The 12,975-nt window shown below is 43.2% G+C and overlaps 1 protein-coding gene across 2 annotated transcripts in view; it reads right to left on the bottom strand.

Moving 5' to 3' along the window:
• UGP2 (UDP-glucose pyrophosphorylase 2) overlaps positions 1-9,795 on the bottom strand; it is a 62,774-nt gene extending 52,979 nt beyond the window's left edge. Inside the window, exon 1 of one of the 2 annotated variants that reach the window (XM_072140386.1) lies at positions 9,654-9,795. Coding sequence is in view for 1 of the 2 variants with exons in the window: in XM_072140385.1 (XP_071996486.1) it covers positions 4,544-4,562 (19 nt within the window). In the remaining variant the exon portion in view is untranslated. Of the gene's footprint in view, positions 1-4,543; positions 4,845-9,653 lie in introns of those variants that run through there. The other variant, XM_072140385.1, reaches the window with a different exon arrangement.
• Positions 9,796-12,975: the final 3,180 nt, after the last annotated feature.

Raw genomic sequence — 12,975 nt, 5'->3', positions numbered from 1 at the left:
GTTTTTCAACTTGCTATTCCAAAACAAAATGACTCCAACTCAGACTCCGATTATCGCTAATCTACTGTAATTGTGGCTATTAATAATAAATTGTATGGTATTCATGGTATCTTTGTATGTTAATAAGTAGGTAGCAGTTATGTAGGACTGGTTTTACAAGACTGTGCACCACACGAGAAGCATTAACATTTCCAGGACTGACCAAAGCTGTGTGAACCAAATTCACCAAGTGTTAAAGGAAAACTGTCATCAGCAACTGGCCTAATAAACTACCAGCATGTTGTCTAGAAGCTTTACAGCCTACAGATCAGGTTTCTTTCATAGCCCAGCATAGTTCCATCACTCAGAAAATCAACTTTGAAGTGAAATGTAAATTGGTAGTATAAAGTCATGGAGGCGGAGAGTTTAACAGTAAAGTCAAGGTCTCCCTGCCTCTAACCCCTTCAGTGACCTACATCATGCGCGGGACTTCAGGAGATCTGGTTAGCGGGGTCTCTGGGTGCAGGGCCATTAATTGCACTGAAAGGGGCATTTTGAGACAGGGAAAGCTGGACTTCAGTGTTAAACTCTCCGCCTCCTTGACTTTATACAACAAATTTACACTCACTTCAAAGTTGATGTTCTGGATGATGCCACCACACTGGGCCAAGAAAAAAAAATGATCTGGAAGGTGTTGGAATGCTTGTGAAAATACTGGTAGTGGTTTATTAGGTATATTTCTGCTGACAAGTTCCCTTTAACATGTACTTCTCAGCCAACCCAACGTCTAAGCAAGATTAGTATAGATATAAGCTATTTGTTTTTTCAAGCATAAATCAAATCTGAATATTTTCCGTTTCGCTTCGGGCAGTCTCTAGAGGGGGTAATTAGAGCAATTTCCAGGAGTACTGGAGCAACTTTGGCAAAGCTTTGGATTCGCTCATCTCCACCTGATGCTGTAGCACTCCTGCTGTGTGGGAGCTCAATGCAGCAGAACTCACTGGGATATAATGGGCTAGGTGAGAAGCCAAATGAGATATAAAAATAACTTTTCTTTAAATAAAAAAAAATTAATAATTTAGTTTTTTTTTTAACCAAAAATACTAACAATACTAAGCAACAACAGAAATAATACATAGAGGTGTGCCAATACCCGAGGTGTAAGAGGGAGTCGTAGTGTAACCAATAAATCATTTGGTATATGGCTATACAAATGTCCTGAGGCTCCTACAAACAAGCACTGAAGGCTCAGCAGTTTTAGGAGAAGACTTTCCCTGGGACAAATGCCAAGAGACATTTATCTGAACTTAGATTATGCTTACTAAACTTCACAGGAAGAGAAGTATAAGACTCGTAGCGTTTACAAAGAATTATTTATCCCTTCCTGCTGCCCGTATGGCTCATGAAGCTGCGCGTCTAGAACCAACTTTATGTTCCTACAGTCCTTGTTAAACAGTACGGGTCTATGAAATATTGGAAAAGGGATATTTCCATCTCAGTCAGCTGAGACAGAGATGGGAATAAACATTGGCATGTCCCGTTCACTAGGTCAGAGTTTGAGGAAAAATATAAGTGGTTGTCCTGGGTGGTTCCTGTAGATAAGAGAGGAGACTCGGAGATGCCATATAAAAGATCAGCTTTCTGACACTTTTACCCACAATGATCTGAATAATGTCTACTGCAAGCGTCCTACAGTGAACCCACAATGCGTTCCTGGCCTAAGGCAGATCAATGACTGAGAATTTCAGTCGGTAGAACATGGAGAGATGTTAAAATGTGTATGTGATGTCCAATCTTCTAAAGGGGATGTGAATAATCTTACATCACATCCTTCTAACCAAGACCACAATGTCAGAGTCGGAGTAGCAAAGTTGTAAGTGAACTTGATGGTTATCTCTGCTTTGCACAAATGTAGAAATTTTACCCTTTACTAGCAAATTCTTGAAGCCCCCCCCCCCCCCCCCCAAACTGATCCACTATCCAAATGTAGGGAACCTTTAGGGATCATAAAAATTGGAATCTGAATGTAGCACAGATACTCACTTCTAAGGTCACTTCTAAGAGACCCGCCTGTTGTGGTGTATTCCTAGTCGTGAGCCCCACTGATCTATAACTTCCACCCAATCATGGGGTTAGGGGAGAATCTCTTACCCAAATCTACTTACATACCTGGGTCAAAAAAACACCTTAAATAGATTCTAAAAGGCATCTCAATCTATATACTTCACCACTTCATATGTGCCATCCTATCATATAGCCAAGTTATGATGTAGAGGCGGTCCCCTACTTAAGAACACCCGACTTACAGACGACCCCTAGTTACAAACGTACCTCCGGTAATTGGTAATTTACTGTACTTTAGTCCCAATCTACAATAAACAGCTATAACAGTTATTACAGGGATTTACAATAAAGCTTTATTGTTAATCCTGGTTTTTATGACAATCTGGGACTATAGTAAAGCATTCAGAGAGCTTCACCAAAGGTCACAGTGGCCAGAGAGGTCCGTCTTTAAGTAGGGGTCGTCTGTAAGTCGGGTGTCCTTAAGTAGGGGACCACCTGTATCTGGTACATTTTCAGTTAATGAGATGGAGTAGGTGTTTTCATGAACTCGTTGACTATCTTAATACGAAGGATGGCTTTCCTAAGGTTACACATCAGCTATCACGCCAACAAATGGGGTTTATCATGGTTGGTTTTTTTAGATTAAAGAAAATTAACCCCTTTAATAAGGTTCTAGATAACTTCTAGAATGTACTAAACATAACTATTCCGATCTTCCTCCAATTCCCCAACCTTCTGCTTTCCGAACTCCCAAATGCCACCTATAAAGCCGGCAGACACTATATTTATCACCCAAGACAATCCCCACTGATGGAAAGTGAATTGGATCATTACTTTTTCCAGAATTTACTGATGTCCTGCCTCAGGTTACAAAGAGGCTTATGTTGGGTAATGAAACACCAGCAGATTTCTTCATCAAAACTGCAGTGTAACAGTGATACTGCTAAATGGACAGTCTACTCATAGAGGTAGAAGTATACACTAATCTAAATGTCCTCACCGGGTGTTACGTTCAGGATCTGTGTAGCCATTTCTATTTTTTTCTATTCTGCTTAAGCCGTGCCGGATCCGTTGTAGTACGGACAGCACCTGGGTCCATTTCTGTTATGGAGTCAATAGAATAGTCAATGTCAGAGGATCCTTAGCACGGTATTTGTCGATGTACCCATGGCCAGACCAAAGATAGATGGGTATAGGATGGTCATATCCATCCAAAAATCTATGTTGTACCATTTGTGATACCCCTAGAGAGTCTAAATGTGCAACACGAGAACGCAAACCTATTTTTCCAAATCTAAACCTCCAACGCAACTCAAAAAAAAAAGCCAAGCCCACAAGGAAAAATGGCTAAGCAAGGGCAGGCGCAACTTTGGAAAGTCACAAAATCACCAAAACCGATACCCATTGCTTGGTTACAGCATTAATATTCCTTTCCAAAATGTAGACAACAAAGAACAGGCAGAAAATATCCCAAATATTAAAACATGCAGTGTAATAAATATGAGTATTTTCGGAGCAAAAAGTATTTAAACCATAAAATAAAGTCTGTCAACAATCTGTGCCGTTTCTGACCAAAGATATCAAAAAAGCCGTGAACCTCCGCATTCCAGAGAACGATATATTATGGAATATTTGAGGATGGGAATAAATGTCTTTCTATAGTGAAGCAAAGTTATTTTATCCCCAGGAGAAGACGTTCATTATACGGTACAGTAGGTGTAGGTTGCGTTTTAGTCACGTTTTTCACCGGGAGCTATATATCCCAATGTCATGGGATTACTACAGGGATGGGGGTTGGTCCACATATAACACCATATATACTATCTATATATATATATATCTATACTATCATATATACTATGGTTTAAACAATATAATAGTAACTTGTTAGTATACACTATAGTCGTAATTTCTCATCTTACCTCACATTAACCCCGTCAGTTGCCGCTGGAGCCTTATGGGATTACGAGGTGTTTAATATGCATTACCTTCCCGATGCTGCACAGTAACGGTAGGTATAGACTCATCTCCAGGAAAAAATGCCCACAGACACCTGAAGTGGGCATCCATTCTGTGCCCAGCAACACCGGTCTATGACCCAGACGGAGCGAATAGCCGGCATTGTGTCTGTATGTAAACATGCATGGATCACACATTACAGCAATGCAGCAGTCACCCAGGCTCCGGCTATGACCTCCACATCCTGAAGACTAGTTCCTGCTATTTCGGAAGCCGGAGAGGGGGAATCAGGGATCCAGACCACGTCCTCAGCTCGACAGGTTAATGGCTCCGACCAAATACATTATTAAACCCTATGCAAACACAGCTGCCGTCAGATCTTGTTTCCTTACTCCTCAGGGCTACAATATATATATATACCCCGAGCCCAGGGGGACTGATAAGCACTATGCAAAGGTAGCCTGGCGTTATCTGTTAACCCCTCAGGGACCACCAATCACATAAAATGCTAAATAAATAAATAGAGAGTGAATGCACTTACCTTTTGCGAGAGAAGACATGTTTTCTAAGATCTTTGGCAATGTACGGTCACTGTTAGGGCTACGAGGGTGACACTTGAGTCAATTAGGAAGTGGCATCAATCAGTGGGTATTAATATGGGCTTCCAAGTAGGAGGTAACGCAAATAAATTCCTGTACAAGGGGGAGGTGGGGGGGTTGAGGTTCTCCTCCCCCACAGATGGGGCGCAGGCTGGGAAAGTTGACTGGCACGAGTGCCCCCTCCGTGTGTAGAGCGGCAGCTCCTGTGATGATGATGACGATGATGCACTGTGCAGGGCTGAGCTCTCGACATGCACATTTCATCAATGGGAGTGGGAGTGCCTGACATGGCATGTGACAGCCCAGAGGACCATGGACTAATAGTGCACGTCCTCCCTCCCCCCTCCTCCTATGAGTAATGCATGTTCTGTATGCTGAGCAGGCTGCACGTCCTGGACACATGATCACTGCAATACACCGTATGGATACACAAGCCTCCATTACATAGGATCAGTATACAGTATACCAGTGCTGTATACCAGCCAACAAGAGGGGGGGGGGGGGTACTGCTCCGCCTTCTGCAAATCCATCCCTGCCGACTGCCTCCCACTACTAAGCAGCCAACCACAGGCACACACATGCCCGAGGAGGCCACCGAGGCTTCCTATACTGACATTGCAGAGCACACAGCGGCAGTGGATCTCCCCCAGCCATCGAGAAGTCACCTTCAGCTGACCTACAGGACTCTATGTTATGTCCACTGCAGGAAAAGCTGGGAGACAAACCGTATGATTACCCTAAAGGCTCAAACAAGGATAGTCTATATACATACAAGCCAGGGTGACACTGCCATTCAGAAACTTAGAAAAGCTGGGTGACAACCCATATGACTATCCTACAAGCTCCAATGCAGCTATAGTCTATCTACTTATAAGCCAGGGCAAAACTGCCATTGAGTAGCTTGGAAAAGCTGAGTGACAACTCGTATGGCTATCCTACCAGAGCCAATACAGATTGTTAGCTATGGTCCATTTACATACAAGCCAGAGCGACATCAACATTCAGAAACTATGAAAAGCTGGGTGATAACCTGCGTTGTTATCACCCAGCTTTAACTATAACTGATCATTTGCAATTAAGTTATACGGGTTGTCACGCAGCTTTTCCAAGCTACTGAATAGCAGTATTGCCCTATTCATAAGTAGATAGACTATAGCTGTCAATCTGCATTGGAGCTAGTCAGATGGTCATATGGGTAGTCACCCAACTTTTCTAAGTTTCTGAATGGCAGTGTCACCCTGGCTTGTACGTAGATAGAATATAGCAGATAACCAGCGTTGGAGTGGTACGTGTTATCCACTATATTCTATCTACACACAAGCCAGGGTGCCATTGCCATTCAGAAACTTAGAAAAGCTGGGTGACTACGCGTATAATTATCCTACCAGCTCCAATGCATATTGTCAGCTATAGTCTATCTACTTATGGGTAGGGCAATACTGCCATTCAGTTCCTTGGAAAAGCTGGGTGACAACCTGTATAAATATTTTTACAGCTTCTAGTCTGTCTACATACAAAGCTGGATTGTGGCATTCATCTACATAGATATCACTAAGAAAAGTCTATACAGAATTTTTTTAAGCAATGGACTGAGCTCAAGGACTCGAGTCCTTGAGATCTACCTAGATACAAGGGCAGGCTCAATGAAAAGATGACAAACTCGAGTGGCTGGAGAAAAACTGAAAATTCAATAGAACATTTCAATTCTATTAGGTTTTTCAGATTCTGGCAAAAACAAAAAAGCCAGAAATTAGCGCAATGTATAAAGCTTTTAGTCTTTTAGCCTGTGATCATAACAGAAGCGCTACAGATAGCGGCTTGGGTACAATTCACACTTGTGTCTGGGCTTTCTGTTACACAAGCCGTTTTAGGAAAAAGTAACGGAGATTAAAAAAAAACAACAAAGGTTGTTAGTTCACCACAGACTTCAACGGACCATCCCTTATATATTTGTAGAAATAGACGTGGGCCGCTGCGCTATTCCTTCTGCTATTAGTAACGGAATGCGTAACAGAACGCAGAAGTGCACTCAGCCTACTGCTGTGCATCTAAAACACACGCACACTCAGCCTACTGCTGTGCATCTAAAACACACGCACACTCAGCCTACTGCTGTGCATCTAAAACACACGCACACTCAGCCTACTGCTGTGCATCTAAAACACACGCACACTCAGCCTACTGCTATGCATCTAAAACACACGCACACTCAGCCTACTGCTATGCATCTAAAACACACGCACACTCAGCCTACTGCTATGCATCTAAAACACACGCACACTCAGCCTACTGCTATGCATCTAAAACACACGCACACTCAGCCTACTGCTATGCATCTAAAACACACGCACACTCAGCCTACTGCTATGCATCTAAAACACACGCACACTCAGCCTACTGCTATGCATCTAAAACACACGCACACTCAGCCTACTGCTATGCATCTAAAACACACGCACACGCACACTCAGCCTACTGCTATGCATCTAAAACACACGCACACTCAGCCTACTGCTATGCATCTAAAACACATGCACACTCAGTCTACTGCTATGCATATAAAACACATCCACACTCAGCAAGTCCAGAGCATCATCAGGGAATTTACTGTAGGTTTGCAGACCTAGTAAATTAGTGGTCTTACCATTGAAACCCCTGTGATCACGAGAATAATAAGCTAGTAGCCCATGAGGCCAGTTAGGTCCGAAAAAACTTGCACAGTAGCTTGTAAAAGTTCCTGGACCGAACCTCAAATCATCTAACTGAACTCAGCATCACAATTCAATTCATTGATTAGGGGTTCGCTCCAGGAAACCTTCCAAGCAAATGGAATAAGTTTTGCAGTCCGAACTCACTGGTGAAGAGCAGGCACCAAGGGCATCTACCACCTGGATGAAGGATTGTATGCAAATGAGCCTGAGGGGCTCCAGGCTCCATTAATACCTATGGAGCCTGGAGCCCCTCAGGCTCATTTGCATACAGTCTTTCATCCTGGTGGAGAATGTCCTTTACAGCTGCGCAGGTGCCTCATCTGATTGTGACAGTGGTGTGCATGCTCAGCCACCGTAGCATGTACTTCTATTCGACTTCCAGAGCCGCTATCTCCAGCGCTCAATGTCGAACTGGGGTTCCTTGGGCTCACCCTCTATCAACTTTTAGAAAACAGACTCTAGAATCCTCCTCTAAATTGGGTTGTCTTCTGCTGTATCTCTGGGGTCCAGTACTGGGTTAGAGCCTGGGCCCACCGGAGGATCCTCTGATACTCTGGTGGGCCAGACCAACACTGCCAGCGCTTGAATAGGTCTGTGGCTGAGCATGTATGTCACAGCTACATTCACTGGTAGAAATTTTGGGCTTTCTTTTCTGGTAATCCGTAGGGGCCCGACCAGCACCCCAGTGATCAGACACCTGTGGATAGGGGATCAGCTTCATTAAAGGGGACTGGGGAGATGTGAGTATAGGAGGTTTGTTAAATTTATACTCCATGGTGAGCATGCAACAAAAAAAAAAAAAAACCTGATCCCGGACAACCCCATTAATGTCCCAGATGAGTATAATGTATCTACCGAGCAGCCTAGAATCCTGTATCCACTCGGAATAATAAAAATGAATGAATGGACCTGGAGTAGATCCCAGCAGCAAGTGACAGCGCGTCCTCTGTTGTGTGTGTGACAGACAGCGCGTTCCTTTTTTAGGAAGGGGGCATATGGGTTTAACAAGACCTGCTGCTGCGGCTCAGGCATCAAAGTGCAGGTTTATTTTAGGAAAGTCATTGCGAGATCTGTCAGTGTGATGTCTGGCTCTTGGCAGATGCAGCATCATGGCCCTGACCTTCACTAGAAGGACAAGCTGCAGCAACCAAAGACTGGGACTACAGCTTAAAGGGGTCTTCCCTCTCACAATTATTACATTACCCTCCAATCTAAGTCACTGTACTGTTCCATTTTACAGAACTCTACACCCCACCCGCCTTAAAGCCATGTCTGGGAAAGCTGGGTGACAGAGGGTTTATTATAAAGAATATGGTGATACCATTTATAACTCAGCTTTCCTCAGGTCTGATTATAGAGTAAAACATTTCTTGGGAATTAGTGAACTGTTTATGGGAAACGTAGGAGGCAGCGTTCACACCTTGCAATCTGAAATCCAACATAAGTGCAATGTGTGAACGCAGCCTGAAACCCCTAGACTCAAATTTAGAATATATAACAGCGCTGCATTATAATAAATTATATATATTATATATTAGTAGGGCACAGGTAACCGCACCTCTCAGAATCACAACCTGGAGAAAAGCTGGTTTACAATGCCTTAAGGCAGCCATATTGGTCGCTCAGGTTTCAAAGCCAAACCCGAACTGAAACAACGGTCCACTCATCTCTTTATTACAAGGGATTTTCGGTCTTCTCTCTCCATTCACTTTCTGATATCAGTGAACCGCACTTACCCCCGTTAGGAGAGTTAAGACTTTTTGGGAATCCTTACCATATTCTAGGTCGTTCCCATTTTACAGCTTTAAAAAGAGTTTGTACTAACTTCTTTAGGAAACAGCACCTCCCATGTCTAAAGGTTGTGTCTGGTATTGCAGCACAGCTCCATTGAAGGCTATGGCTCTGAGCTGCAATTCCATTCTCAAACTGTGAACAGGTGCGGCGCTGTTGTGCAAGGAAAGCAGCTACATTTTTCTAATGATGGACAATCCCTTTTAGTGTCTGAATTGGCGAATTATAGTTTGTGGTATGTATTTATAGCGCCTAACTATCGGATACTGGAAGAGGTGCCATTCATTTATCGTTATGTGAGCAGAAATCATCAGAAGTGAAGTACTACAAGTCCCAGCATACAGTGACAAGGGGATGTAGGTCATTGCAGACTCTGCTCTATATTGTTCTAATAACTCAGCCACTATTGTGCATGCATACAGCGTGCCCAACATTGCATCATGCAGAATGGTAAACCCTGTGCAGGAACATACACAGAGCCAGAGACAGATGACCAGCAGCTCTATACTACACATGCAGCCGGGGAGCCTGAGCCACTGCTCATACGCACCTGACAAGAGCAGCTATGGATGGGCCGGGTGTCTGCAACACTTCCGACACCCGCTGACATCACTCAGCACTACACCAGCCCCCCTCCCCCGAATGCAAAATATGTCTCCACTACACCGGACATTTTCTTGAAGCCGCTCGCCATGTTTCGGCGAAATAGCCTACGACAAAATGGCGGCGATGTGTACGTGTAAGGCATGTGCTCATATAAGATTGGTTGATATTGCGTCAGGTGATATTACTGAAATGGGAGGAGCTTACTTGTTACTATCGCTGACCCTCTGTATCCTATCGGTATAAGGAATCCTAACACGCCCCCTAGCGCTTACCAATAGTAATGTCTATATGGAGATAGAGAACAGCTGGAGCTGTTAGTGGCTTTAATATATTCATTTATTTTATAAGGAAAAACTACATTTACAACGGCTTATAAGTAATGGTGGGATTAAGATCTAAAACGCAGGTGCTTTTTGTGTAATTGATTTCACTGTTAGAAAGAGCCATCATTACATCACTTCTGACAATAGATGATGTCACAGCTTATCTCCTGCCCCTCCCTGTACAATGACCTCTATATAGATAACACTGACCCATCATTACATCACTACTGACAATAGATGATGTCACAGCTTATCTCCTCCTCCTCCCTGTACAATGACCTCTATATAGATAACACCTACCTATCAATACATCACTACTGACAATAGATGATGTCACATCTTATCTCCTCCTTCTCCCTGTACAATGACCTCTATATAGATAACACCTACCTATCAATACATCACTACTGACAATAGATGATGTCACAGCTTATCTCCTCCCCCTCCCTGTACAATGACATCTATATAGATAACACTGACCCATCATTACATCACTACTGACAATAGATGATGTCACAGCTTATCTCCTGCCCCTCCCTGTACAATGACCTCTATATAGATAACACTGACCCATCATTACATCACTACTGACAATAGATGATGTCACAGCTTATCCCCTCCCCCTCCCTGTACAATGACCTCTATATAGATAACACTGACCCATCATTACATCACTACTGACAATAGATGATGTCACAGCTTATCTCCTCCCCCCGCCCTGTACAATGACCTCTATATAGATAACACTGACCCATCATTACATCACTACTGACAATAGATGATGTCACAGCTTATCTCCTCCTCCTCCCTGTACAATGACCTCTATATAGATAACACTGACCCATCATTACATCACTACTGACAATAGATGATGTCACAGCTTATCTCCTCCCCCCGCCCTGTACAATGACCTCTATATAGATAACACTGACCCATCATTACATCACTACTGACAATAGATGATGTCACAGCTTATCTCCTCCCCCCGCCCTGTACAATGACCTCTATATAGATAACACTGACCCATCATTACATCACTACTGACAATAGATGATGTCACAGCTTGTCGCCACCTCCTCCCTGTACAATGACCTCTATATAGATAACACTGACCCATCATTACATCACTACTGACAATAGATGATGTCACATCTTATCTCCTCCCCCTCCCTGTACAATGACCTCTATATAGATAACACTGACCCATCATTACATCACTACTGACAATAGATGATGTCACAGCTTGTCGCCACCTCCTCCTTGTACAATGACCTCTATATAGATAACACTGACCCATCATTACATCACTACTGACAATAGATGATGTCACAGCTTGTCGCCACCTCCTCCCTGTACAATGACCTCTATATAGATAACACTGACCCATCATTACATCACTACTGACAATAGATGATGTCACATCTTATCTCCTCCCCCTCCCTGTACAATGACCTCTATATAGATAACACTGACCCATCATTACATCACTACTGACAATAGATGATGTCACAGCTTGTCGCCACCTCCTCCTTGTACAATGACATCTATATAGATAACACTGACCCATCATTACATCACTACTGACAATAGATGATGTCACAGCTTATCTCCTCCCCCTCCCTGTACAATGACCTCTATATAGATAACACTGACCCATCATTACATCACTACTGACAATAGATGATGTCACAGCTTATCTCCTCCCCCTCCCTGTACAATGACCTCTATATAGATAACACTGACCCATCATTACATCACTACTGACAATAGATGATGTCACATCTTATCTCCTCCCCCTCCATGTACAATGACCTTTATATAGATAACACTAACCCATCATTACATCATTACTGACAATAGATGATGTCACAGCTTATCTCCTCCTCCTCCTGTACAATGACCTCCCTGCACAATGCCTAATTGCTGATTCCATGGTCAAGCATGGAATCAATATCACATGAAAGACAAACCAAGAAGGGAATGAACTTGGATCAGCATATAAGGAAGCTTCTTCTTTAACCCCTAGGGGACTCAGCCTATTTTGGCCTAAAGGACGCGGCCCCATTTTTCAAATCTGGCCTGTGTCACTATAAGTGGTTATAGCGTGGGAACGCTATGAGATATCCAGGGGATTTTGAGATTGTTTTCTCGTGACACATTGTACTTCAAATTAGTTTAAAAATTTGGATGAAATCTTTTGCGTTTAGTTATGAAAAAAAACAAAGGAAACCTACCACTTTAAAATTACACTATAACCCACAAATACCTTGCAACAGCTCAGGATGAGCTGATGCCGGGCCATATCTTGACTAGTTGCAGAAACCGCTCTATTCTGTGAAAAAGTGTTTTATTCGTTATATTCAAACCCCCCTTCAGCACGCCACGATATCGATATCGACCGTTCATGCGCATTATTATGAGGTGCCGCAAGCCCAAGAACAACTTTTTTCCGTGTCCGGCTTCGGACGGTCGCGTGCATGCTGCGCACTGCGATAACGTGGTGCACTGAAGGGGGGGTTGAATATAACGAATAAAACACTTTTTCACGGAATAGAGCGGTTTCTGCAACTAGTCAAGATATGGCCCGGCATCAGCTCACCCTGAGCTGTTGCAAGGTATTTGTGGGTCATGTAATTTTAAAGTGGTAGGTTTCCTTTAAGGAAGTCTACCACCACCACCACCCACCAAGCGTGGTTATCTGCTGGCAGAATCTTGTGGAGAAATTCACTGTGATTTCAAATATACCTTTATTATTTCTGTCCATTACACCATACACTAAATAAAATTTTAAAGTGATACTCCAGTCACAGCTAAGACCTTGTGCAGGGCCTGAAGGGAGGAGCATGACTTTAGGCAGGGTCGGCTCTAGGTTTCAGTGGGCTCCTTTGTAGTAAACTCAGGTGGTGGCATTAAAACTTTAGAAACTAACTAAAATATTCCCTA

This window comes from Engystomops pustulosus, chromosome 3, assembly GCF_040894005.1.
Source record: "Engystomops pustulosus chromosome 3, aEngPut4.maternal, whole genome shotgun sequence".
Classification (NCBI taxonomy): domain Eukaryota; kingdom Metazoa; phylum Chordata; class Amphibia; order Anura; family Leptodactylidae; genus Engystomops; species Engystomops pustulosus.
Note: the sequence above shows the minus strand (reverse complement) of the source record. Positions and strands in the feature narration are given on the sequence as shown.